Below are 27,195 nucleotides of genomic sequence, written 5' to 3'. Positions count from 1 at the left end.
ATGATAGAGACAAAGAATGATAAAAGATAAAGAATGATAGAGATGAAAAATTATAGCTAGACAATATGAGACAAACCTTTAAGGATCAAGATTGAGACACCAATTAACTTGGTGATTTCTTATTTATATGAAGAGGAAACAAAAATGTGAAAAAAATGTTGAAAATTTTATGCACTAATTATAAACATTCAATGAATTTCAATTTTTATGCACTAATTATAATTTATGTTAAAATTGCTTTGCCTGGTTGGCTTGTTAAAATTGGATGAAATTGGTTAGTTGATATGATTTTATTATATACTAATGATTTGATTTATTAACTGGATTTGTGAACTTTTAGTTTTTAAATAACTTTAAATTTCTACAAACAATTGACATTTAACTGCATAAATAAATAATTGAATTATTTCAGTGTGTGCTTTTTGTGAATTATTCCGGTGTGTACTTATTGTGAATTATTTTAGTGTGTACTCTTTGTGAACTATTTTAGTGCAAACTTTTTGTAAATTACTTACTTTTTGTGAATTATTAATCTAGTTTGTTTCTCAGTCATCTCCTTTTTTTTTTAATTCTAGCATGTTTGTCAAAAATTGTTCTTAAAATTTCTACTTAATACTTTTTATTTTTGCAACACACAGCTAGAAATGTAAAAAAAAAAAAAAAATTGTAATGCTATTAAATTTTGAGTTAATTCAAAGTTTTACATACAGAATGATATGATTTGATGATATATAAGAGATTTATCAGTGAATAGATAAATAAACAGAGTTGTCTACAACAACAATGAATAATAAAAACAATAGAGGACCAAGAGCAAAAAGTTGAGGAACACACAAAAGATTTATCAATAAATATATAAAAATAAACCAATAATACTTGCAAACTGTTTTTGAAAGGTAAAACCAAAATTAGTTACAACACCACAAAAGCTATACACCACAAAATCTATAATATTCTAATTTAGAAATCTAAAATATTATATATACCAGGTTATGATGTAATCAATATTATATATAATATTTTAGATTTCTATAAAACTTAATGTAAATCCAAAAACAAAATGATCAGTATCAAGAGCTTTTCTAATTTTTTTCAGTTCTCAATTAAATCTTTTGATTGAAAATTAAAAATTCATTGAGAGTCTACATTTATATTAAAGCTGCATAAAAATCAAAGTTAACTTTATGGATGCCCTCCTTAACTGAAAAACTAAAAGTCTTAAGTTAGTGCATAAAATTGAAATTCATTGAATGTTTATAATTAGTGCATAAAATTGAAATTCATCGAATGTTTATAATTAGTGCATAAAACTAGAGCCATTATTAAATATTGGAATACTACAAGTTAATTTTTAAAAGTTCGAAAAAAATTCAATTAATAAAAAAAAAGGTTAAATACTTTAGAAAAAATATTCAAAAAATTTTGCACTGTTTAATTAATTTAAATTTTATGTATTTAAATATATTTACGTTTTATGTACTTAAATATATTTACATTTTCACTTCATTTTTGTGATCTCTTAACAAGGATAATTTTATACAAATAAGGCAAGTGCTGTTTTTACTGTAACATATTTTACTTTTGTTAAAAATCAAAGTTTGAAATACATGTTTAAAAATTAAATCTTTATTTTTGGTTTGCTAAGATATAAAAAAAAATCTTTTTTAATATTTCCTAAAATCTTTGTTTGAAGGATCTCCAAATGCTTTTCTTATTGAAGTTAGTGCCAATTTTTTAGCAGGATGTTCAAGCAAACTTAAACAAGAATTTAATATCCTAGTGAGCAAATTATTACTAACTAATATCTTTTGCTACTTTTATGTGGTATAGCACTTATATTGTAAGCAAGAAGTAGTTGATTTACCAAGTCCCAAAATAAGTTAATTTGTTTAAGAATGAGGATAAGACCTTACAAATTACAAAATCTAAAAACAATGCATTGCAAAAAAAAAAAAAATTTTTATAAATTTTAATTTAACTGTATTTAGCTCCCCAAGGGACTACTACAGTTGGCTACTCATTTTTATCTTTTGTTGTTACAACCTCAATCCTTTTACTCTAAAACACCTTGACAAACATCGCCGCTGCACAAAGAAATAATTTACCTAATAACTTAAACAATTTGAAATATTTTTATCTATAGCAAGAAATGCACTAAAGCAGCCGTTTTATGCACAAAAATAAAATCACTTAAGAAATAGTAAAATAGTGAATATAGAAACTTTAGAAATAAAATTGGTAAATTTTTAAAATTTAACTGAAAAGCAATTAATCAGCTTCTGATGGTATTGCTTAAATAACTTTTGTATAGCTCATAGCAATTGTTTTTGGGAGATTTTGGCTAACAGTGCAAAAGTGAAAAGCTTTGACTTTGAATTAAATGAGTTTTTACTTTTTAAATAAAAGGTTATGTTTAAAAATAAAAACCACTAAAAAGTGGTATCAAACAGGGCTTTGGACCTGCTCTAGAGCTGGAACCGGAGCTATCTGGAGCTGTTGTTTTTACAAGGAGCTGAGCCGGAGCTGAAATATTTTTAGGCGGAGCTGGCTTCAAGCTAGCTCCTCTTTTTGAAAATTGGGAATGTGAAAGTATGAATATTTTTTGTTAAAGGGATTCCTAAGTACTATGAAGTTATTTTTTATGTTTATAATTAAACTGTAATTAATAATGTCATATAAGGTTTTATAATTTCTAAATAAAACATTTTATACTTTAATATTGATATTATATGTATAGATCGAGTGTTAAGTATTTGATGCTCACCTTGAGGTACTTAGAAAATTATAAATTATACTTGAGCTGATGTATATAAAGTTGTTTTTGCATACACTCAAAAAAGCATTAGCGTTTATTTAAAAATTAATTTTGATCAAATTTTTTTTTGTAATATGACATGTAGTTTATGTTGCTGCATATGATACATATAATACTTTAAAACAATAGAGACAATCACACTTTTAAATAAAAATTCAGATGATGAAAATTCTTTAGATGAAACTATACAGGATGAGGAACATGAGGAGCATTTATGATAGTATATGCTGCATTGTTCACATTCTGCAGCTAGCTAATTGTGATGCTTTAAAAAAAACATACACTAACCAACTTTTGGCAAAGGTCTGGTATGTTGTAAAGAAACTAAGAAATTCATAATACATTTCTAGCTGAAGTTAATGCTGATGCTAGTTGATTTTACTGAAGAGTAATAATTAAAAAAATATTTAAAAACATGCTGCAATCCTAAATAGTGCTGCAATCCTAAATAGTGCTGTAATCCTAAATAGTGCAAAAAATCCAAAACATGCTGCAATCCTAAATAGTGCTGTAATCCTAAATAGTGCAAAAAATCCAAAACATGCTGCAATCCTAAAAAGTGCTGTAATCCTAAATAGTGCAAAAAATCCAAAACATGCTGCAATCCTAAATAGTGCTGCAATCCTAAATAGAGCAAAAAATCCAAAACATGCTGCAATCCTAAATAGTGCTGCAATCCTAAATAGTGCAAAAAATCCAAAACATGCTGCAATCCTAAATAGAGCAAAAAGATTTAGTATATATAGAGTGATTTAGCTATTAATTTTGCATAAAGGTATATATATATATAAAACAACGTATTATTTATCAATTATTTTTTAATGAGATAGGTAGTAGTTAATGAATTATTAATCATAAATTTTATGTGATGAGTGCATTATTTATCATAGTTTTAATGTGGTTAATGCATTATTTAACATAGTGATTCCTTAATTACCATTACATATTTTCTGTTTTTTTTTTGAGCATTAAAAAAATCTTTTATTTTCTCCTCTTGTTATAGCATTTTCACCACCGCAAACTTTCTAATATTATTAATGTTGTAAAAATAAACCAAAATAGAAATTATATAGCATATTTAACACACCAGAAAATATATAACACACCATTTTGTTTCAAAACCTACCTGAAATATTTGATCATAGTATAAAACAATTTTTTCTTTAAGGCATTTTTTCGAGGTACTCATTTTATTTCATTATTTTATACTTTGACTGAAACAAATTTAAAAAGAAAATTATTATGTATACCCAAAAATAATTGATCAATTATGAAAATTAAAAAATAATGAAAAAATGTGAATAAAATGACAAATAAATAAGAAAAATAAAAGTTATAACTTCAACATAAAGTTTAATTAGATATAAAAAATATACTTTTTAATAAAACAACTATCTTTTAGGAAACTTTTTTTATTTCTTCTTTTTTCCCTCAAAAAAGCTTGATAAAATTTAAAGATCTTTGAAATTCAAAACAAGCTTTTCCTCCAAAAATAAATAATAGGCTGATAGGTACAAATAGGTAAAAAAAAATATTAATAATAATAGTAATAATAATAATACTATTGCTATAATAAAATAATATTAATAATGAGAAACCTATAAAACACTTTCTAAACTTAACACATGTTGACATATACTTACATACACACTCAAATACATTATATACAAAACAAAAATCTACATTAAATCAGAATCAAACAATTGAAGGTTAAAATGACAAAAATAAACAATTGAAAGTTAAAATGACTAATAATTTTTTTTTTTACTTTTTATTAATCTTCTCCTAGTAAATTACTAACTTATTAGTGGTTGCCACTAACAATAATTATTGAAGAGTGAATTAAAAGTAAATTAGGATAAAAATAAATACAATTGAATCTTTATGATAAACATAAAACATTTGTCTAAATAAAATAAAAGTATTTATTTAAATATATTTTACTGTTTTTCATTCATTACTTTATTTATCCATTTTATACTTTTTAGTTTATTCAAAATATTTATTTAATATATTTCTTTCAATTTTTTTTTTTTTTTTATTATTAGGTAAACTAAAAAATGTAAAATGAAAAAGTAAAAAAAAAGAAAAGAAATCAGTATTGATAAAAACTATAATCATGGAAAGTTTTCTAGTTTACAAATATCTTGTATTTAACTAATGTATAGAAATAATCACAGTTATTACTTATTAAGAGCATTTGTATCAAATGCTTAAATTCAACAAATATGAAAATAGTTTTTTTATAAAATATTTTAAACATAAAAAGAAAATTTAAGAATTAAAAACATTTATATAACATACAAAAAAACCACATTCCAAAATATTTTAAGAAACACCATCTAGTATTGTCATAATATTGTAAACAGAGCGAAGATATTCCTGCTTATATAGTATTGAATTTGCTTCTTTGTATGCAAAAGTGCATTCTCCTACGTTTAACTTCACTTTTTTTATTGAAACAAACGGAAGAAGTTTTAAAAAAGACTCTTCAGGAAAATCAAACTTAATTGGATCCCTTAAAATAATTTGTCCATTACAAGTGAAGACTAGTTCCATGTATGGCAATAGAAGACCACAACCAAATACATTTCCGCCATAATAAACAAAAGTTTTTGTATAAGAAACAAGAGGCTGAACAGCTGAGCATAAATAGCCAATAGTGAAGTCTTTGAGTGATAAATAATTTGATAGATTTACTTCAAAGTAGTATACCAACTGAACAGAGTCTAAAAGTTATATAAAATGTTTTCAAATAAAGTATAAAAAAATGTTTTAGAAAAACTAACTTTAAAAAATCACCTTTAAAAATGATGGGCGGCAAAGATTTAAAAGTAGGATTTAAAATAACATTTGGTTCATAAAAACCATTTATTTTCCTTTTTAATTCAGCAAGAGAGTGAAATCCATTAGGTTTAGAATGTCTAAAACAAATATTAAATATCTTTTGATGTTTTTAACTATAAAAATCATTAGACCTACCTTAGGTATGTGCTACAATTACGCTAGGTTATACATTATACCGGGTGTTTCAGAAGTTGTATTTTTAATTTAGAATTCCTCCAAATTATCATAACACATTTATTAAAAAATCTATTCATATATAAAGTTTAATTATTAATATAAATATTAAAAAAAATAACTCCATGAGTTTTGATCAAAAGAGAACTCAATTTGTTTTTTTATTTGCCCAATGTTAGAATTTTCATGAAGTTAGAAGGCAAAGGAAAATTCATTTTACCACTCTGCCATTTCATGAGAAAACAATCTGAAATTTGGTTGACAAGTTTGGTGGGACAGGTAGCCTACACAATTGAAAAAGATCTGGCTGCCCTTGTTCTATTGTTACAGAAAAAGCTGTTCAATAAAGTTAAATGAGAAATTTTTGAAGAAACCAATGACTTTTCAATTCAAAAGAGTGCTATTCAAAAGGGTGCTATTGAAATGAGTACAAAAAGCTATTAGTTGTGGAAAGAGTACAAGAAGCTATTAATCATGCTATTCAATAAGTTGACTTTTGACCATTCTGATCAAGAACACTATAAAGTGTTCTTAATCAGAATGGTCACATGCTGTCAAAGTTTGAAGAAAAGTTAAACTTGATAAACAAGATTAATGTCTGACAAAAGCTAGCTAAATGGTATTATAAACTGTCATATTTGTTGCTATTACATCTACTCTAATCAGCATAAACAAATACCTGTGCTCAACTTAAAGAATAAAGTAAAGATGTGTAGAATAATTTCAGGTGGTCTAATTGATTCAATTTTTTGAGGCCTCAGTCACAGGTGATTCATATTTACAAATGCATGAAGGGTTTTTTTGGCCTTAAGTTAAACAACATGGAATGTACACCAAGTTTAACAACATGGTATATACAACAAGTAAACAACAGGAGTTTAGCTAGGATATTTATATATATATATATATACATATATATATATATATATATATATATATATATATATATATATATATATATATATATATACATATATATATATATATATATAATTAATTATTGCTCTGTTCTTTAAGAACATTGAGCACTCTATTTGTAAAATACACTAACATAATTTACATATATATATATATATATATATATATATATATATATATATATATATATATATATATATATATATATATATATATATATATACATATATATATATATATATATATGTATATACATATATATCTACATATATATATATCATTTTTGTGCTCTTAATGTAAAAATGTGCGCTTTAACTTTTCAGAAAAAGAAAAAACAAAGAATAACGAAAGAAAAGATTGCTGTCTCATGCTAAACCCTTAGTTGATGTAGCAGCACTCCTTTGCGGCAGCAGGCTATAAGATAGTCAATGCATGTACTGTAGCCCCCGCAACTTCCTATTTTTTATGACATCATCAGTGTGCATCTAATGCTGCATTTATATATATATATATATATATATATATATATATATATATATATATATATATATATATATATATATATATATATATATATATATATATATATATATATATATATATATATATATATATATTTGAATCAAATTGGATGATATTTAGGGGTTGCCATGTTTTGTCACATTTTGGAATGAGGTTAAAAAAGTAGAAAAAAAATTAATTTTTTAAATTATCAACTACTTATTATTATGTGGTGGATGTTATTACAGTACTATATTATTGTTAGACAAACAATAATATAGTACTGTACTATAGTACTATGTAATTACACTAGGCAATAATAGATCAATCATTTTCATCATTCAACAGTGAAGATCATCCTTCTGGTGAAGATCAACCAATCGAAGAAGAAACTGCTTTTGGTTTTCATCTTTCGTAATGTTTTTGTTGAAGGATGTTATAAGTGCTATGCCTCGTTCCGCACAATCGTTGACGACCTTCATTTGACGAACCTTGTGCTCCATTTCAAGATATGTTGAATCCATTTCCCACTCTAAAGAATCTTTCATTAAAAATGATTCAGCTTTTTCTTTGCCATTCTTCAAAATTAGATCGAAAAGTTCTGCGGTGCGTTGTGTAACGAAGGAAGACAATGTACTGTGACAATTGAATGTGGCAGCATCAAGTCTTTTGAGAGATTTCTGTTTTGGCTGTTGTTTCAGGTTCTTTGCCATGTCTCTCTTAGTGTTGTTGTCGACACGGGAATCAAAGAAAGCCAATCCTATTAGATGTTCAGAAAAATACCACAGATGGTGATGAAAAGCTGCATTAATTGCAATTGTACGATTCGGATATTCTTGAATTCGTTGAAGAAGCTTGGCATCATTGAATGGTGCTCGTTCAGCTAACGGAGCAAAAGACTTATGTCTGTTATTCCTTTCTTATCCTTTGCAGTAATAACAAATTGATCCAAAAATTGAAACAAATATATCTTCATACAATATATAGCTTTAGCCATCCAACGCGCATTGTGTGTTGCACCTGGTGCCCGAAACTTTACATTCATTTCGATGTTGCAGCTGATCCTCCAAGAAAAATAAAGCGCAAATTCAAGAGTTCTAAGTAATCATCCCTGGGTTGTTGACCTTTAATTGCTTCACCATAATACACTACCATTTCTTCACGGAGTTTGAGAAAAAAATCTTCACGAACAGATCGCCTTTCTCTGCGGATTGTGCTGTACGAAGATGATAAATCTTTTAGAGAGTGACAAAGAGCCTGAGCAACTCTTCCAACCGCAAAGAGTGCACGGCGATCAGAAATATTAACACGATCAAAAGACAATACAACATTATTTGTTAGAACTTTCATCTTCTTTTTCGTTGAATCATTTGTGCTCAGCGTGCTGGAAGCGGAAGGAGTCTGATATTCATCATCATCCGAGGAACTTGAGCTACATTCACTCACATTCATGTCAACTGCTAATGAAGAAGAAATGAGTTCTGTTTTTTCCATCAGTTCCGCTTTACTGCTTTAACGCCTCAATTCCATTTTAGTTTCTCGGACTCATTTCCGTGTCTCCCTAGCTGTTAAATTCCGATCAATTCCTGCCATGCTACAACTTAATGGATCTTCTTCCTGCTGATGTAAAAATACTTTATCTTCATCGTTTTTCATAACTTCTGATGCATTTTTGGTTGATATATCAAAAAGTTCTTCAAGGTCAGCATGGAAATGTCCTTCTTTCATTTGACAGCTGTCCAATTTTGATCGTCGGTGTTTTTTCAGCAACAGATATTCGTCATAAAGTTTTTTTAACTTTCTTTCTGCATAGTCAATTCTTTGAGTTGGAATTCTTCCTCTCTCCCATATAACAAGAACTGCTTCAATTGTTGCCCGAATACTTTTTTTCACTTCTTGTTTCTCTTCAATATGATGGAAGAGCAACCTCTGAAGAACATCCCTTCTTGAAAGAAGTCTGGCAGTTGACAGAGTTTGTGTAGATTTACCAACAAGCCACACCACAACAGAAGATCTAGTGGTTGCCAAACTAATTTCTATTCAAAATATATTGTTATATATATATATATATATATATATATATATATATATATATATATATATATATATATATATATATATATATATATATATATGTATATATATATGTATATATATATATCTATCTAAAATAAAAAAACAAATTTGCAAAATTTGAGAGAATCACAAAATTTTACCAATGGTTAATTCATCTCATAAAACATGGCAACCCCTAAAATTGCTTCTTTTAGTCTAATTTTTGGTACACATGATCCTAGGTGATAAAGGAACACAGGCAACCTTGAGGAGAATGCTTTTTGTGAACTTTTTTTTTCTATTACAATCTGAATCACCCTAGTGTTATATATATATATATATATATATATATATATATATATATATATATATATATATATATATATATATATATATATATATATATATATATATGTTATATATATATATGTTATATATATATATATATATATATATATATATATATATATATATATATATATATATATATATATATATATATATATATATATATACATATATATATATACATATATATATATACATATATATATATATATATATATGGCTATTTCCACGATGGAAGAGATAAATTTTGTGTTTAAAAATTTATTTTTTCAAAAGGTTTTATTTCTTTAATTATAGTTTAAACACCTTAAAATTATTGTTAAAATAAATTTTGAGTAGAAAATGTTTGAACCGAGTAGATAAATTTGATGAATGTTAGCAACTGTTTGTTCTTTTTATTATTCGAAAAAGTGAGTAAAATTTGAGGGCGAGTTATTGCAATATTTTAAACAAAACATATCCATATTTTTGTTTAGAAAGAATCTTTGAGATTACATATATGTCTTGAGTAAAAAAACTTTTACTCTTTAAAAATAATTCAAGTGTTTTTTTGTCACATACACATCTGCAAAAATTACGCTGCGTCACTGAACTAAAAGCTAAAAAAGTTTAATTATCGCAATGAAATTATGCTTTATGGCGAGGTTTTTTTAAAATTATATATTTCAATGTAAACTTTTAGTCATTACTAAAAAAAAAATTGGTCAAAAAGCATTGTATTAACATATAGTTATAGTTTAAAAGCTGTTGCGTCACTGAACCCATTGACGGGATAATTAGCGTTTTATATATAGCGCGGTAAGGAAGTCAAAATATCATCCAAAAGTTTAGATTTCGTTGTGGGTTTTCAAATTTTTCAAATTCGAATAAATTTTCGCATTTTAGTATTGTGAAGGGCTATTAGTAAATATTAGTAAATTTTTGGATTTATGTTAACATTTTCTTATAAAGTTGTAAATTTTTAAGAAATGGAATCAAAATTAGAAGTAAAAAAAAAACATTATGCAGAATACCAAGCTAATTATGTTTCTCGGAATGCTGATAAAAAGAAAGAAATGTCCAGAGTTAGATCTAAGAGATATCAAGAAAAATTGAAAGCTGATCCTAATAAAAAAAGCAGCTTATGCTGCTAAAGCAAAATTAAGAGTTTTAAAAAGTCGCGCTTTAAAAAGAAAACTTTTAAATCAATATCAAAGACCAAGCTCATCTTTTCAAAACGTTAAACAAATAGCTCTGCTTGTAAAGATAATTCGGGTCTATCTCCAGCATGTTCAAAGCTGTATGGTCTTTCTGAAAACGATGTTTTAGCAGTTGTAAACTTTTATAATGAAGATGAAGTTTCCCAAATATCACCAAACAAAAAAGATGTCACTCAAATTCAATTATCTGACAGAAAAGCAAACAATATTCAGATACGTCATTTATATTATACGCTAAAAGAAGCTTTCGTGTTATTCAAGGAAAAGCATCTGCACATAAAAATTGGACTCAGCAAATTTTGCGACCTTCGTCCACGCAATGTAAAATCAGTTACAAAATTTCCGCATAATGTTTGTGTTTGTAGTTTGCATGAAAATATGCGATTTGCCTTAAATGCATTAACAAAATCAATTCAAGCGCCTTCAATCAAAGTTGGATCTGAAATGATAAATAACTTTGTTTGTGAACCGTACACATACGATTGCACCTATGACAAATGTGTTGCATGCAAAGGTATAAAACAGTTTGATAAACACTTGCAAACTGTTAATACATTTGGTTTCGAAGTATCCTGGGACGAGTGGAGAAAGCCTTTTCTTTACGCATTTGTAAAGAAAAACCAATCAACAATTTTTAATAAACTGTAGGAGGTTTCGATGAGTGTTAATTCTGAAATTGCGGTAATCCAAGTTGACTGGGCTGAAAATGCTAGGTGTTTTTATCAAAATGAGCCACAAGCGGCTCATTTTGGTCAAAATCAAGTTTCTATCATGACCCAAGCAGTCTGGAACATTGAGTTAAAAACATTTGCCATAGTTTCAGATTCAACTGATCATACTAAGTCTTCTGTTATACTGTACATTGACAAAATCCTTCACTTTATTCCTGATCAAGTCAAAGAAGTACACATGTTCAGCGATAATGCCACTTCTCAGTTCAAAAACAAAAGCATTATGGCTGCAATGGTTGTGTTTGAAAAACGTTTTCATAAAAAATTCTTCTGGCATTTCTTTGCAGCGATGCACGGGAAAGGAATGGTTGACAAAATAGGAGCTACTGTTAAGCGAATCGCAGCCCTTAGAGTTAAAGCTAGTCAATACGAAATCAGGTCAGCAGCAGATTTTGCGTTAGCATTACAAGATTTGCAAATATCTGTAATTCACATGTCAGGAAACAATACAAGACAACAAAAAAATGAACTTGGATTCAGTTCAATTTTAAGTTATTCAAGAAAAATCAAAGGTACATCAAAGTCACATTATTTTTATGTTCAGAATGATAACGTTGTTCCGATGCTATTTTCACCTGAGTATAATTAAAATTTATTACAAAATAACAAAACTTTTTAAAATGATTTTAATTTCGTCTTTTTGTTTCGTCACTGAACGTTGCGTCACTGAACTGATAGTTTTTTTTCTGTAAAATAAAACGATGTGAAAACTTTATTGTTTGTGGCTTTTTTTATGACTACCTTATTGCCAAATGAATAAATTACAACAAAAAAATCTAATAAGTCAAGCAAGAATTAAAATTTCAGCGAAAACTCCATTTAAAAGTATGCTGATAAAAAAACACTTTTTTCCGCGTTGTCACTGAACTCATGTTTTAATTTTTGCTATGTAGCAGTGTTATGTTAATACAATTGTGTTTAGTTTATATTATAAAATTTTAATTCAAGATTGCTTTAGAGTAATAAAAAATTATTTTTGAGTTATAGAAAAATTTCTATTAAAAAAAATCTCTCCGCATGATGCGTCACTGAACTATGGAATTGGCCATATATATATATATATATATATATATATATATATATATATATATATATATATATATATATATATATATATATATATATATATATATATATATGTATTTATAAACATAATGTGATATATATATTTATTTCATCTATATGTATTTATAAACATAATGTGAATTTCAATCCAAGATGAAATATTTATTTTATTTATAGGGTTTGTCAACACTTAGGCAGCCCCGGCCATGACCCTGTTCTCGTCCCCATCCTTGGCTATGGTTTATCAAACCCAGCCCCAGCCCTGGTCAAATATCAGCCCTGGTAGCTTACTACATAGTATGAACACCAAGTTAAACAACATGGTATATACAAAAAGTTAAACAACATGGTATGTATGCGGAGTTAAACAGCATGGTATATGCACCAAGTTAAACAACAGTGTGTACAGTTAAACAACATATACTTTTTAAAAAAGGTGAGGCATCTGCTCATTATTCTTGTCAAGTAAGAAACTGGTTTGATCTAAAGTAAAACTATATATAAATCCTAAACGATGGATAGGCAGACAAGATTTAACTGACCTCCAGATTTCTTACATTGGAGCTACTTGAAGAATATTGAATACAAGGACAAACTTGACAATTGGTGAACTTCATGAACAGATTGAACAAGCATGTACAGAGATAGACATAGACATGTGTAGAGACTGAAAATCATAGTGATTTGTTTGAAATGCCAAAAGCCAAAAGTTAGATGGTAAACAAGTTGAATAGTCATAAATATTATTTTTTATGTTTTGATAAATATAATATTTATAAAAATTATAAAAAAAAATTCTTTATTACTTGTTTAAATATTTTTCATCAAAAGCAAGTCCACAAATTATGAAACACCCTGTTCCTACCCTAGAGTATATGTTTTATATTAACTCTAATGTTAATACAAAATAACAATAAATAATATTTATTGTTGTAAATAATAATAATAAATATTAAAATAAATCAATTTTAAAATTTTTAATACTTTAATTATAATTAATACATTAATTAACTTTGTATTATTTATATTTTGAATAATTTATATAACAAATTCTATAATTTATTTGTTTGTTACATCAATTAAAAATTAAATAAACTAATACTCAATACTTCTTATTGCCCAGGTACATTTTTTTTGTTGTTGTTGTTGTTGTTAATTCACCTCCCCAAGGCCCAAAGGCCACTAAAGACGAGGAGGCTACTTAATTGTGGTTATAACCCTCTCTTAACTCTATAACTCCGAAACACGAAACTTGACGAACAAGGCCGCTGCGCGGAGAAACAAGTTGAGCGCAGTACTACCAGGGACAGGGTGGGGATCGAACTCGGAACCTCTCGCTTATGAAGCGAGCGCTCTACCACTACACCACTACCGCATACTATGCAAATAAATTTAGTGTAATATTATACAGATACATATACAAATAAACTTAGTATAATACTTCACAGATACATATCATACATGTCATACAAATAAATTTACTCTAATATTACATGTACATACTATACAAATAATTTTAGTGTAATATTACACAGAAACATATCATAAAAAAAAAACTCAGGATTTTTTATGATACACAACATATACAACACAATACACAACAACTATCTCATTTACTGATATAAATTGATTATTAGTAACATAAAAATTGCTTTACTATTTTTAAATTGCCCATTTAAAATTTACCAAATGTACTTTAGATTTATTATTGGGTATATAATTCACAAATTAGAAATCATTTGCATCATTTCGATATTATTATTACTATTTTTATAATAATAATAATAATTATTATTATTTAAAAATCTTAACAAAGGATAGATTTCTCAGTCAAAAATATTATATACTATATATATAATTATACATTATATATAAAATTATATATTATATATATAATAATATATACTATATATTATATATATATGTATATATATATATATATATATATATATATATATATATATATATATATATATATATATATATATATATATACACAAAATACACACTTTTTTATGTAGTGGAATACAGGACGTATTAAGAATAAGATAAAGTGACAGTAAATATTTCCAGCTCCAGGACCATTAAAGGGAGTACCAAGTCCATTAAAGCTCTAAGTGCATTAACGTTAGCTCAAGTTAAGTTCCATTTAAAGTTTGGTGTTATAAATAAAATACCTTGTTAATTAAGACTGTTAATTTTAATTGATTTAATGACTTTAATTATGTTAATTTAATTAATTATGTTAATCTTAATTGATTTAATTATTTGATAAAAGATTATTCAAGTCAAAAAAAAAAATTTTAATGAAACAAAAAAAATAAACCTGAAATCTTCTTCATCAAAAGCAAAAGTGCAGCATTGATTAGCTGAAAGAGAGGCAGCTGGATACCATTTGCAACCTAAATTAAGCTTTTTGCTTATAGAACCCATGTCTTTGCCATTTATCCAGAAAGATACAATACCATCCCATGTTAATAAAACACTAATTACATCTTCGGCTTGCCATTCACTATAAAATGTTTGTTCATTAAGTATTTATTCATTAAAAACTTTTTTCATTTCTTATTTTTTTCTAATCATATCTAACTTTGTTTTTTAAGTTTTATACTTAATAAAATATAAAAACTAATTTAGAAAACCTTTTTAAATCAATAACCGATTTTTTACGAAATATTTTGTAACATTTGTTATAATATAACTTTTTTTTTTTTATCTATTATTAAAATTTAAAAATCTAATATTAAAATTTTAATCTATAAATTTATATATAAAAATTATAAAATTATTATAAAAAAACTATCATTTTAGACCAAGTTATTTAAAATCTTTATAAATTTTAACACAATCTTCAAGTGCTGTGTTCAATTTATTTCTTGAAAATACTCTTTAAATGCTGTAAACTAGACTTTCATCTTTTCTAATATTCTGCTGACTCTGTCAGACTCTATCTGGTCATAAATTAAAGACAACTCTAACTGCTGTTTCTAACACTTGTATTTGTAAACAACTTAATGCTGACACTTAAAAACATAATTATATTCAAAAAAATCTAACATTCCATAATCATTAGATCCAAGTGAATCTCTAGATGGTCCATCCCAAATTTTGCATCTTGCACCATCAAAACCACATGATTCCATATCATCACCAACTCCTATGCCTTTTTCAGGGCTAAACAAGCATTTATCATTCATCCATCCTATTAGAAAAACAAACATTCTAAAAAACTTGTTAATATTCAATTCTTAATTTAAAAAATTTAAAAGAAAAGAAAACTAATCTATTAAACTGCAGTGAAAAAATACACAGTTTTTCTATGAAATACCTATTAAATTTCGATGAAATACCTATTTGCATGATCCCATCAGTTAATACAGTGACTTCATAATACCAGCCAAGTGGAAAATATTCATCAGAATATAAAGATCTACAGACATATTGATTTGCGCAAACTGTCTCGAAAAACCAATTTTCATTGGTTATTTGAAGACCATCAGAGCTAATGATACTTGTGTGATGTGAAGCCAATTGCTCCATTGAAACATTAAAATCAACTATGATAAAAAAACAATATTTTAGTAATAAATAAAACAAATAGGTTTTCAAATTTTTACATAAAAGAATATTTATTTAAAAGTCTTTACTTAATGGTTCGGAAACGTTTCCTAATATTTTACTAGTATGTAACATCATTGATGACAAAGTTAGTCCTATGCTTCTTTGAAAATTTCCAGCAAAACATCCTACTAAACAGTAAAGTATAGATAAAATATGAGTAGAACATATTTCTAGACAGGTTTCTTTGCTGCCATTTTTTATCATATGGTATATAATTGCAATCGTTTGCTTGGTGAGCTCTTTTAAAACTTCATTAGGATCATTTAGCTGAGGTGACGACTCTTCAGATTTTGTTTGTTGCAAAGATGCACTAAGTGTTCTTGAAATGCGTCTCATTTGCTGATGAGTAGCTGAAATTGAAAATGTTCGACCATGACTAGTGATTACTCTCTGTTCATTTTCTGATTCTTCAAAAAAAACTGATGGCTCATTATGAACACCATAGTTTTGTGGATCCAATAATGATTGATTGCGTAAAATATACGAATCACAACGTAAGCGTGAAACCCTTTTTTGACAATTTTCTTTTCCATATGTGATTGATTGCTTTTTATAATCATTTAAATTTCCAGGTAAAAAAATATCATCATTTGTAACTCCTTCTAATAAAGATTCTTCATCAGATGAAATAAAACTTCTATTTTCTGATTCATCAAATTCAAAGTTAAAATATTTTTTTTGCTCAGAAATATCTTTGAAACTCTCTTCAAATTTACCTAAAGCAGGTTTTTCATCAATTGGTTTAGTTATTTGAATTTTATTCATTAATCCAGGTATCAAAGAAACAATCAATGCAACAAGAGGGTTAACTAAACCGCAAGAAAAAAGATCATTTGTTGAAACTATGTCAATGCTACATAGATGTAAAATTTTTAAAGCTGCAGCACAATGAGCTACCAGTATCTGGTGACGAGGTTCACTAAGCCCTTTAAACTTACCATCAGCAACATTCCATATTAATTCACTCAAGTAACCAAGAAAACTTGCAGATGTAACAATAACTAAAAAACAAATAAATTTTTAAATCCAACATCAACCTACTTGCTACAATAAAGTACAATTACTATGTTGAGATGTTACAATTAATTCACACAACCAGTAAACTGAAGAACAAGAAACAATCAGAATTCTTGTAATGAGATAATAAAAAGATAATTATCAAATTTCTATTATTTCCTAATGTTTGGGGTCTTGAATTTACAAATGCAAATATTTATAACAAATGGATTTTGGACTTACGCAAATGAAAAAAATCCATTCTAATAAAAACAATTTTAGAAAAACTATTATTGAATTAAAAAAAACAATGTTTTAAAAAAATGTTTTATAGGTTCTAGTAGTGATAATGAACATAGTCAAAGAAATAAAAGTGTTGAACAAAAATTAAAATTTTCAACTTAACCTGAGAACAAAATGTATTTTTAAAATTTATTTTTTAGATTTAAAAAATTATAACTTGATATAAAATACTATAATGAAATAATAATAGTAATAATATTAAAAAACAACAATAATAATAGGAATAACAACGAAAATGGAATGAATAAAAAATAAAAAAACAAATAAATAGTACAAACCTCTTCTTTGAAAGAAATTTCTCGCCAATATTTCTACTTGTTTTAACTCTTCAGTCTTACAAAGTGTTGTAGTTGTTGGCACAGCAAGTAATACATCAATAAGTGGCATGGTAAAGTTTTCTTGCAATATTGCACTCACTAATTCACCCAATGGTAATAACATATGCTTAGTGATGTTTTGAACTCCATGGACAACTTCACAATGATGACATGTAAGTATAAGGCACCAAGCAGGTGAATAAAGAAAACTAACATCTTTACTTTTCATAAATAACTGATAAACAATTGATGGCATCCCCCCTGAAAATAAAGTCTTCATAATTATTGATAATGCAGCACAAAAAAATAAAATAAAAAAATAAAACTTTTTCCTGACCTTGTTCTAAAACAGTACAATCCCCTTGTGTAACAATAAACAAGGAGTCAGACTTTTTTAAGGAATCCATATTTGCATTAAGATAAGCTTCCAGCTCTGATGGTTGAATTACTAACCCTTTTGAATACTTGTAATTAAGGAAATCCAAAGAGATCAAATTTATGCCTTGCTTACCAGGGCAATATTCTTTTTCATTAATAACAATGCTTGATTCAAGTCCACAGGTGAGTTTTACATTTAAAGATAAATCTACATTACAAATAAAAAATATCTATAATATAAATAAATATTTATTCAAAACAATTTATAATAATATTTATAACTGATTATAATATATCTATAACATTTCCTCAGGAATATTTTTCTATACATACATGGGTACACAAATGTGCATAAATTAACACTTAAGCAAAAATCTGTTTGTTCTAGAGGTTCTTTAAAAATATGTAACAAAATATGTAATAAATAATATAAAATATACATAAATAATTAATTTGGAAATTTTGAAAAAAAATTTTTTTCAGAACTTTTATGCTTTAGTTTAGTCACATACCTAATTTTTATAAAATTTTTAATGTTTAAAATTTATGGAGTATTAAACTTTATGGAGTATTTACAGGACTCCAAAATACAAAATCATTCATCTTATCCTGAAAAAAAAAAAGCTAGAAAAAGTATATATATATTTTAATTAGAAACATAAAAACTCTATCCAAACAAACCATTTTTTTTAAATAAAAGTCATCTATCAAAGTCACCAGTTACTTTTTTATGAACAAAAAAGGTGTTATATAAGTAAGGTTAAAAGAATTTAAATAAATGTTGCAATTTTAACTATAAATTAAAATGGTCATAGTTGCTACAATAAGAAAGTGCAAACTTAATCATCTGAGAATGTTTCGTTTGTTTTTAGTTAAGTAAGTATATATGTATGTATGTTTTTAGTTTCGTTTGTATATATCTTTTATAAACTATTTCTATGAACTGATGAAATACTTTATAAGTCAAAAAGCATTTCATTAGTATTGTATTATACCAAAATTAGCTTGTTTTTAATATCTTATAAGTTTATAATTATTTACTATCTTGGAGTTGTATTGCTGTTTTTTCTCTTATTTTACTATATTTATGCAAAAAAAATGAAACCCATAAAAATCAAAAAATATTCAATAATAAAGTTCACTCTCATTAGAGATCATCAAGGTCATATTTTCAAAATCCAGAAAACATTCAACAAAAAAAAAAAAAAAAGAACTTATTTCTCTCATATTTGTCAAAATTTAGCTTTGAACATTTTCTCAACTTTTATGAAACTTTTCTTATTTTTTGTATGGGTAATGACTGGAAAAGTTTTAAAACATATATATTATTATTAAATTATTAAAAAGGATATTTATACAGGGTATACACTTTCAGTTATTAAAACTGTTTAAAAACTAAAACTTAAACTAAAATTATAATTATCCAAGAATAAAAAAAAGTATAAAAAGTATTGAAATGAGTAAAGTGTACGTCAATACTACTTTAAAAAAGAGTTTTTTTAAAAATGTTAGTTCTGCCGTATTTCTAATGTCCGAAGGTAACTCGTTAAAAAGTTTTGCTTCTGCAAAATAAAAATAGTTTTTTGTCATTTTGAGTTTTATTTTTGGTCTCAACAATATTCCTTGTCTGGTACATTTCTTATGTTTAATGGTTTCGAAGTGATTAGTAAAATTTTCATAAAGTTCATTATTTAAACACTATTTTTGAACAAAAATATGAGTATTGCAAAAAATATACTTCAATTTGTATTTTACAGAAAAACTTTTTTGAAAACCAGAAAAACTAAAAGTTAAAAGAAATATCCTGAATTCAGGATATATCTGGAAAAAGATAATCATTATCTCATATAATAGTTTTCTAAAACATTTTTATTTATTTACAAAAACTGCCATCTATGTGAAAAAAATTGCTACTTATGTAGCCATTGAATCCAAAGCAATTTTGTACCTGTTTTTAATAATTCATTTTCAATAAAGAAATTTAAAAAAAATTAGAGCTTAAATACCTAAATATCCCAGACTAACAAGAGTTTTTGTGGCATTTATAGCTATATCTGGAAGGTCAACTTCATCTATACTAACAGCCATTTCAAGTAAAATATTTATCCCACCATTTTGTATTATTGTTTCTTTCATTTGATCTGATAACATAGAAATATTCAATAGCAATGCTGATGACCAAAACTGTACTCCAACATCGCCACTTTTAGCAAAGTGAAGAATCGAGTTTACCACACCATATTCAAGCATTAAAGAGTGAAGTGATTCTTTAAAAAAAAAATTTAAGAAAAAGTAAATAAACAAAGTAAATAAACAAACTAAATGAAGTAAAAATAATAACTAATTTTCTAAAATCTTGATGATACTAATTTTTTGACACTAATATTTTCTAAATGAGACCAACGCTTTTTTTGTGCACTGGTATTAAATTTCAAAAGGAGAAGACTGTATATAAATACTATATATATATATATATATATATATATATATATATATATATATATATATATATATATATATATATATATATATATATATATATATATATATATATATATATATATATATAAAAAATATGACAACAAATATAAAAACTATTTTAATAAATTAAAACCACTTTGTAATAATAATCAGAAATTTAAAAACAAATATCAATATAAACTTTAATATTAAGTTTATGTTAAATGTTAAAATTAAATGTTAATTTTCTGCTCAACAGAATATTATTTAGAATCGTAAGAGAATATGAGAAATATTATAGCAAAAAAAAACTTTTTTTTTTGGAAACTTTTTTTTATTTGGATTTTAAGAAAATATAAAATAAGTTATTTGTAATATATATGATTATGTTGATTTATGAAATAGTCACTGAAATTCTTTAATTGGAAACATAGTTTTTAAAACACAATAAAAATTAGATTACCACATGAGCAAAGATAACCAAGTGTTTCTGCAATGAGTTGAACTGTGTCATTTTCACATGTAAAAGATAACTTTACTAACGATTTGATAATTTCTGGGTTTACTTTGACAAGCTTTGGAATAAAACTTTTATCTAAAATTTATATAAATTTTAAAATTATTTATCAATTATTCATTAAACTTAAAATTATTTTTGTCATCATTTTTTTATTGATAAAAATAATATATACATCTGCATACAGGGTGTAGCCAGGAATATATTCTTTAGTGTATTAATATTTAGTTGCTATAATATGAAAATATTAAGGAAACACAAAAAATTCGTGCTTCCTTCAACATCTTAGGGGGGCAACTTTTGCGTAAATTTTTTAAATAACGCTTTTCTACATAGTTCGAATTCACTATTTATTCAAATGGAATATTTCAAATTTTATTTAATTAACTATACCCATGTTTGATATTGCCTTTATTTCTAATTTCATTTTTACTTTATCTCTCACTGTTCTATTGTTTAAGATTAGTGAATTATAATCGTACGTGTTAGATGTCACGTAAAGAAGCGTGTTCAAATTCATTTTTTTATGATTACTTTTAAGGGTTATCTTAATGACTAATGTAGTTAAAAAGTTGTCATGGGAGTTTTAATTTGTATATATATACAAGATCATGTAATGAACGTGGTAGAATCAATAACTATCAGATAGTTGGTTTTCAACCGCAATAATGCAAGACTCACAATATTGCGAGTGTTTTGTATGCATATTGCAATATTAATATTGAAATATGCATACTTTAAATATGTTTTGATTGTTAAAGTTTAACACATTTTAGAATTGTTTGAATGTTTGTGTATTGATTTGTTGGCACTTGATATTTCCGTTCGCAAGAGTGACTTATATACGCTTGAATAAAAGATATATCATTTGATTCACCACAATACACATTAGATTCAGCAAAATTAAGAAGACAAAGAAACCTGTGGCAACAATAAGATGTCGAAGAACATGCAGAACTAGGCACAGGAATCATTGAAATTGGTTTTGATGGCCGTATAGACAAAACCCTAAGGTTAGTGGAACAAGACGATGGTAAAGTTAGCAGGGCCACTTCTGTCAAAGAAGATCATTACGTTATCTGCTCATATCCTAACAGCGTCTACTTTGATCACATTTGTCCACAAAGTGATAAAGCAGTTAATGTTGCAAAAGAAATTATTTCAGTTTTAAATGACAGAAATTCTCTTATGACTTTACAAAGTGTTGTTTGTGATGGAACCAATGTAAACATGGGCTAGAAAAATGGTATCATTTTGTTTATTTAAAACTCGTATTGGTAAACCTCTTTAATGGTGTATTTGTTTGCCTCTTTCAATGAGCTGCCTCTCAGAGCAATTTTCACTGAACTTCATGGCAGTACATCTAATCCTACTGTATTCAAAGGCATTCTTGGTGAACAACTATCTTTTGATGTTCATTTTCTACCAATAATTGACTTTGACAGTGTAAATGGAGTGCTCATTAAAAAGTCTGATGACATCATTCATGACTTACTTAAAGCATGCAATGCTGTTATCCGAGGATTCCAAAATTTGGATGTAGAAACAAAGAAGTATTTCACAAATACTCCTCTCAGAAATCTCAATCATGCCAGGTGGCTCACATTTACCAATCGCCTGCTTCGGTAATACATGTCAACCATAAAACCCACGATAAATCTGATAAAAATTGCTGATTACCTCATCAAAGTTTACTGTTTCTATTGGTTTTTAATCAAGAGAAACTGGAAATGCGTTGAAGGAGTACAAAATTTTTTCATGATTATGAAATGTATTCGTAGCCTTAATCATCCTGATACAATAGCAATTGTCCAGAGGGTATTGCAAAGAAACTGTTATTTTGCTCATCCTGAAAGTGTTTTGTTGGCAGCCATCAAAGATAAAGACAAGAAAAAAGCGGTCGATGCAGCAAAAAAAAATTATTGCATGTAGAAGAGAAGATAATACTGATGGGGTACGAGTTTTCTCTCTAAAAAAAATTTCTCTAAATTTTCATGCTTCCTTATATTTAGAAATGATCAACTGGTCATTGGAGATAAAAATTCTGGTCACTTCAGATAAAATCGGAGTTGAAGAGATGTCAACAAATGTTGACATCTCTTCAACTCCGATTTTATCTGAAGTGAACAATGAAGACCACTTAATCAATGTTACAAATGGGACTCTTCAAGCTCCTGATATTCCATGTCATTCTCAAAATGTTGAACATCTGGTAAAAGAAGTATTTAGAGTATCCAAGATCATCACAACCTATGAAAAACGTCATGGAATGCTTGTTTCCGCTTCAAACTCGAAACTTAAATATCCAAAATTCGATAGATATTTCGGATATTTAAGTTTCGAGTATATATAATATTTTAAATTATCTTTTGATATTGTTTATTCAGAAGAAATAAAGTTGTAAGTAAAAGCATTCAACCGCAATTGTAAACTAATAGATTTTTTGTTAAAGGAACAGTTTGTTTAATAATTTTTAGTGTTGTTGTTAAAAATTAGTTAAAGAAAATAAAGTGTTTTAAGTTTTATCTTAAGGAATTGAATATATAAATTCCTTTTAAATATAAAATTTTTTTTTGTCATAATAGTTTAAAAAATGCACGATTTATTTTGATGTAAATACTTTATTAATAAGATATTTTGTTTATTGTTAATTCATTAACGTAAAGTTTTAATGACATTTAATTTATGAAAATAAATTATGATCACGAATATGTTATCGATAACTGATAAATAATAAAAAAAAACTCATTATTGTTTAAAAACATTACTAAAAAGAGTTCACAAAAAAAATAAGAAAAAATTTATTAACAGTTAATAAAATAACCAAAAACCAACTGTAAAATTATAAGAAAATAAACAAATATTATGTTACGTTTTATGAAAAAAATATTTTTTTCAAAACAAAATTTAGTTCATATTTGAAAAAAATAATAAAAATAATTTTTCAAATAGGAACTTAGATTTTATTTGTAATTTTTGTTATAGTGAGAAAAAAAACACTGTTTGTATGATTTTTAACGCATTAATAAAATAACTTTAATTACAATGTGGTACTTGAAAAGACGCTAGTGACGCAATATAACTTTTAACAATACAAAACATATTTGCTAAGTTGAGTTACTTGAAATGTGTTACGCGTTTTCGTTACGCAGCGAAATCTCATAACAAGGCCTGTCATACCAATATAATGTAAGCAAAAGTTGTCACCTTTAAATTAAATTCAAAAAGGCTAATATTTTTCGGGTAGTCATATTACATGGTGTAACAACTTTTCCCACTAGTAACAATGCAAAAATCAGAAAAATTAAAAATATGACCCACCCTAATATTTATATATATATATATATATATATATATATATATATATATATATATATATATATATATATATATATATGTATATATCAACCCTTGGAATTAGGAATAATGAGGTCTCAAACTCTTATAGGTTTGCATCAGGTCGGCAAAAAAAATTGGACACAAAGGGGTTACAATAAAACAGAAACAAGGTTGGCGATTTTTTGCCAAATTCAAATATTATAAGTCAGCAGTTAGGCAGGCAATGCAGAATGCCAACCCTAACTTTGAGGGCTGATACATATATATATATATATATATATATATATATATATATATATATATATATATATATATATATATATATATATATATATATATATATTTGTCATTGTATAATACAAATTTAATTGCCCATTAAACATTACTTACCGGACATAAGTAGATCATGAACAAGCATAAGACTGCTGCTCATCACTTCACTGCTACTAGAACACATAAATACAGATAGTTTCTTTATTAAAGGCTTGTGTTCAAGCAATGTTGTGCAAAATTTATTACTTCCTACTGAAAGATAGTTACAAATACGAAGTATTGTATGTTGTGTACCATGGTCGGAAGAATTTAAAACAGCATATAATATTTTAACAAAACCTGGAATCTGTACTAGATTTACTATGTCAACATCGAAACAACAAAAATTGTGAATCAAAATAGCAGATAATTGTACAATATTTTCATCGTCATCACTACGAAGCAAACCAACTAAATGAGAAATTATACCCAAACTTGCCATTTCTTTACAAATTTGAACCATCTCTTCCATATTGTCATTCAAATACTGAACAATTATTTGCAAACAGAGTTGTATCTGTAATATGTCACCAGCAGTTACAATAATACATCTTGTAACTTTTCCAATAATTCCCCATTGCCGTAGTGAACTTTTAATACTAATGTCTTGTTGTATTAATTGATACAAAATATATGTAGACCACCGTCTCACTTCTTTTGGAATACAAAAGTTATGATCACCTAAGATATTGACAAAAATCTCTTTAATACAAGTTTTTTCCTTGCTAAATTCAGCTAAAGCAGTTGGGCTGTGAAGTAATAAATAAAATAATGAAGCCATACAATGAGTCATCACTTTTTCTACAACATAATTTTTTTTACATTCTTGTACCAAATAATTATAATCAAAAGATTTAGAAATATTTTCAATGGCTTTTGTTAAAGTTTCTATCGCTTGCAAGTCTATCAACAGTCCTTTTGCATGCTCAGATGATTTCACTAAAAGATGTATTGCTGTAACAGCTTTTACAACTTTTTTAATGTCATTTTGAATGCATTGCTTGAGAATATACAAAAGGTTCAATTTTCGAGCAGATCGCTCCATAAGTAATTGTTCTGCTGATTGTCGAACTTTAAAGTCACTTGATTTCAACAATGTAGCAATGCTTTCTACCTTTAAGTCATGTACAATTTCTGAAAAATCTTTTTCTTTGCTATTTGCTAGTGATGCATATCCTGATTTGATTTTCCAAACAGCAACACTCCCCACTAAAGCTGCAATACTCGATGTTATAGCCAATGATAAAGTATTAGAATTCATGATTCTAAACAATAAAAATTGAAGAGTTATAAGAATTAAACAAAAACCTCAGGAAAATTATTTTGTGATTTCGTTCACACTTGACCCTGCCACAATTATTATTATTTAAATCACTGTCACTAAAATATTATTAATATCAATTTAGCGCAAATAAAATAAAAACAACAATAAAAAAGACAAAGTATTAGCTTTTATTGAATTTCAAGAATCCCTCAAAAATTCCAACTCCAATAACTACTCTCATTTACACCCTTACACATATGTTGAATTGTTAAATGGACATCAATGTAAAATGTAAAATCATTTATTTATGAGTAAATTTTTTATACATAAATTTCTTACTACTATTGCTTTTAGATAATGTTTCAGTCAATCGTTGCTGTTCTTTAAGATCGTCTAAATTTAATCTTTTTCTTTCCTGGCGCTGAATGTCATAAATTACACCTTGTCGTAAACGTACTCTATCATTTTGTTGAGACCAGTGTACAAAATATACAATACCAGCTGATCCAGAAATTGCAAGACTCAATGCAATTTTGCTAGTTGTAGACATCTAAAGACTTTAAAAACTGACACCTTACTTCATCTAATAATATATACAAGTATACATACACACACACAAACATATATATATATATATATATATGTTTGTATATATATATGTATATATATATATATATATATATAGGTATTATACTTTTTGGGTCAAAAAAACATGTCTTTGGTGTCTATTGTTTTTTTGACTTTTTAAACGAGTTTTTTATTTTTTTTGGTAAATAATTTGGAAGAGTTTTTGTTTTATTCTGTCTATTTATAGTATAAGATCATTATAATCACAAATAGAATGTGTAAACACCAATATAAAGTTAATGTTTTAATAAAAAAAATTAAAGAGCTATCTATTAAGTATATTTATTAGGCGGTTTAGTATTAAGTTAGTTATAAATCTAGGTATATTGTACGAGAATGTTTATTTGTCATGTTTTACTTCTTAAATATTGTTGTACATCCTAAATATTACACTCATCATATAAAGAA

At 26.3% G+C, this 27,195-nt stretch overlaps 2 protein-coding genes across 2 annotated transcripts in view; both read right to left on the bottom strand.

Moving 5' to 3' along the window:
• The window catches only part of LOC101240473 (armadillo-like helical domain-containing protein 3), a 37,054-nt gene extending 32,973 nt beyond the window's left edge, over positions 1-4,081 (bottom strand). Inside the window, exon 1 of the mRNA XM_065792354.1 lies at positions 3,942-4,081. Coding sequence (XP_065648426.1) covers positions 3,942-4,004 — 63 coding nt within the window. The 5' untranslated portion in view covers positions 4,005-4,081. The remainder of the gene's footprint in view (positions 1-3,941) is intronic.
• An 835-nt stretch (positions 4,082-4,916) lies between these two features.
• Positions 4,917-27,195, bottom strand: part of LOC100208776 (uncharacterized) — a 25,496-nt gene continuing 3,217 nt past the window's right edge. Inside the window, exons 2-13 of the mRNA XM_065792353.1 lie at positions 26,500-26,717; positions 24,975-26,161; positions 21,192-21,323; positions 20,275-20,535; positions 18,228-18,476; positions 17,852-18,151; positions 16,301-17,275; positions 16,004-16,210; positions 15,711-15,855; positions 14,980-15,165; positions 5,618-5,739; positions 4,917-5,544 (exon numbers count right to left, since the gene is read on the bottom strand). Coding sequence (XP_065648425.1) covers positions 5,144-5,544; positions 5,618-5,739; positions 14,980-15,165; positions 15,711-15,855; positions 16,004-16,210; positions 16,301-17,275; positions 17,852-18,151; positions 18,228-18,476; positions 20,275-20,535; positions 21,192-21,323; positions 24,975-26,157 — 4,161 coding nt within the window. The 5' untranslated portion in view covers positions 26,158-26,161; positions 26,500-26,717 and the 3' untranslated portion in view covers positions 4,917-5,143. The remainder of the gene's footprint in view (positions 5,545-5,617; positions 5,740-14,979; positions 15,166-15,710; positions 15,856-16,003; positions 16,211-16,300; positions 17,276-17,851; positions 18,152-18,227; positions 18,477-20,274; positions 20,536-21,191; positions 21,324-24,974; positions 26,162-26,499; positions 26,718-27,195) is intronic.

Source organism: Hydra vulgaris, chromosome 03 (genome assembly GCF_038396675.1).
Source record: "Hydra vulgaris chromosome 03, alternate assembly HydraT2T_AEP".
Taxonomy (NCBI): domain Eukaryota; kingdom Metazoa; phylum Cnidaria; class Hydrozoa; order Anthoathecata; family Hydridae; genus Hydra; species Hydra vulgaris.
Note: the sequence above shows the minus strand (reverse complement) of the source record. Positions and strands in the feature narration are given on the sequence as shown.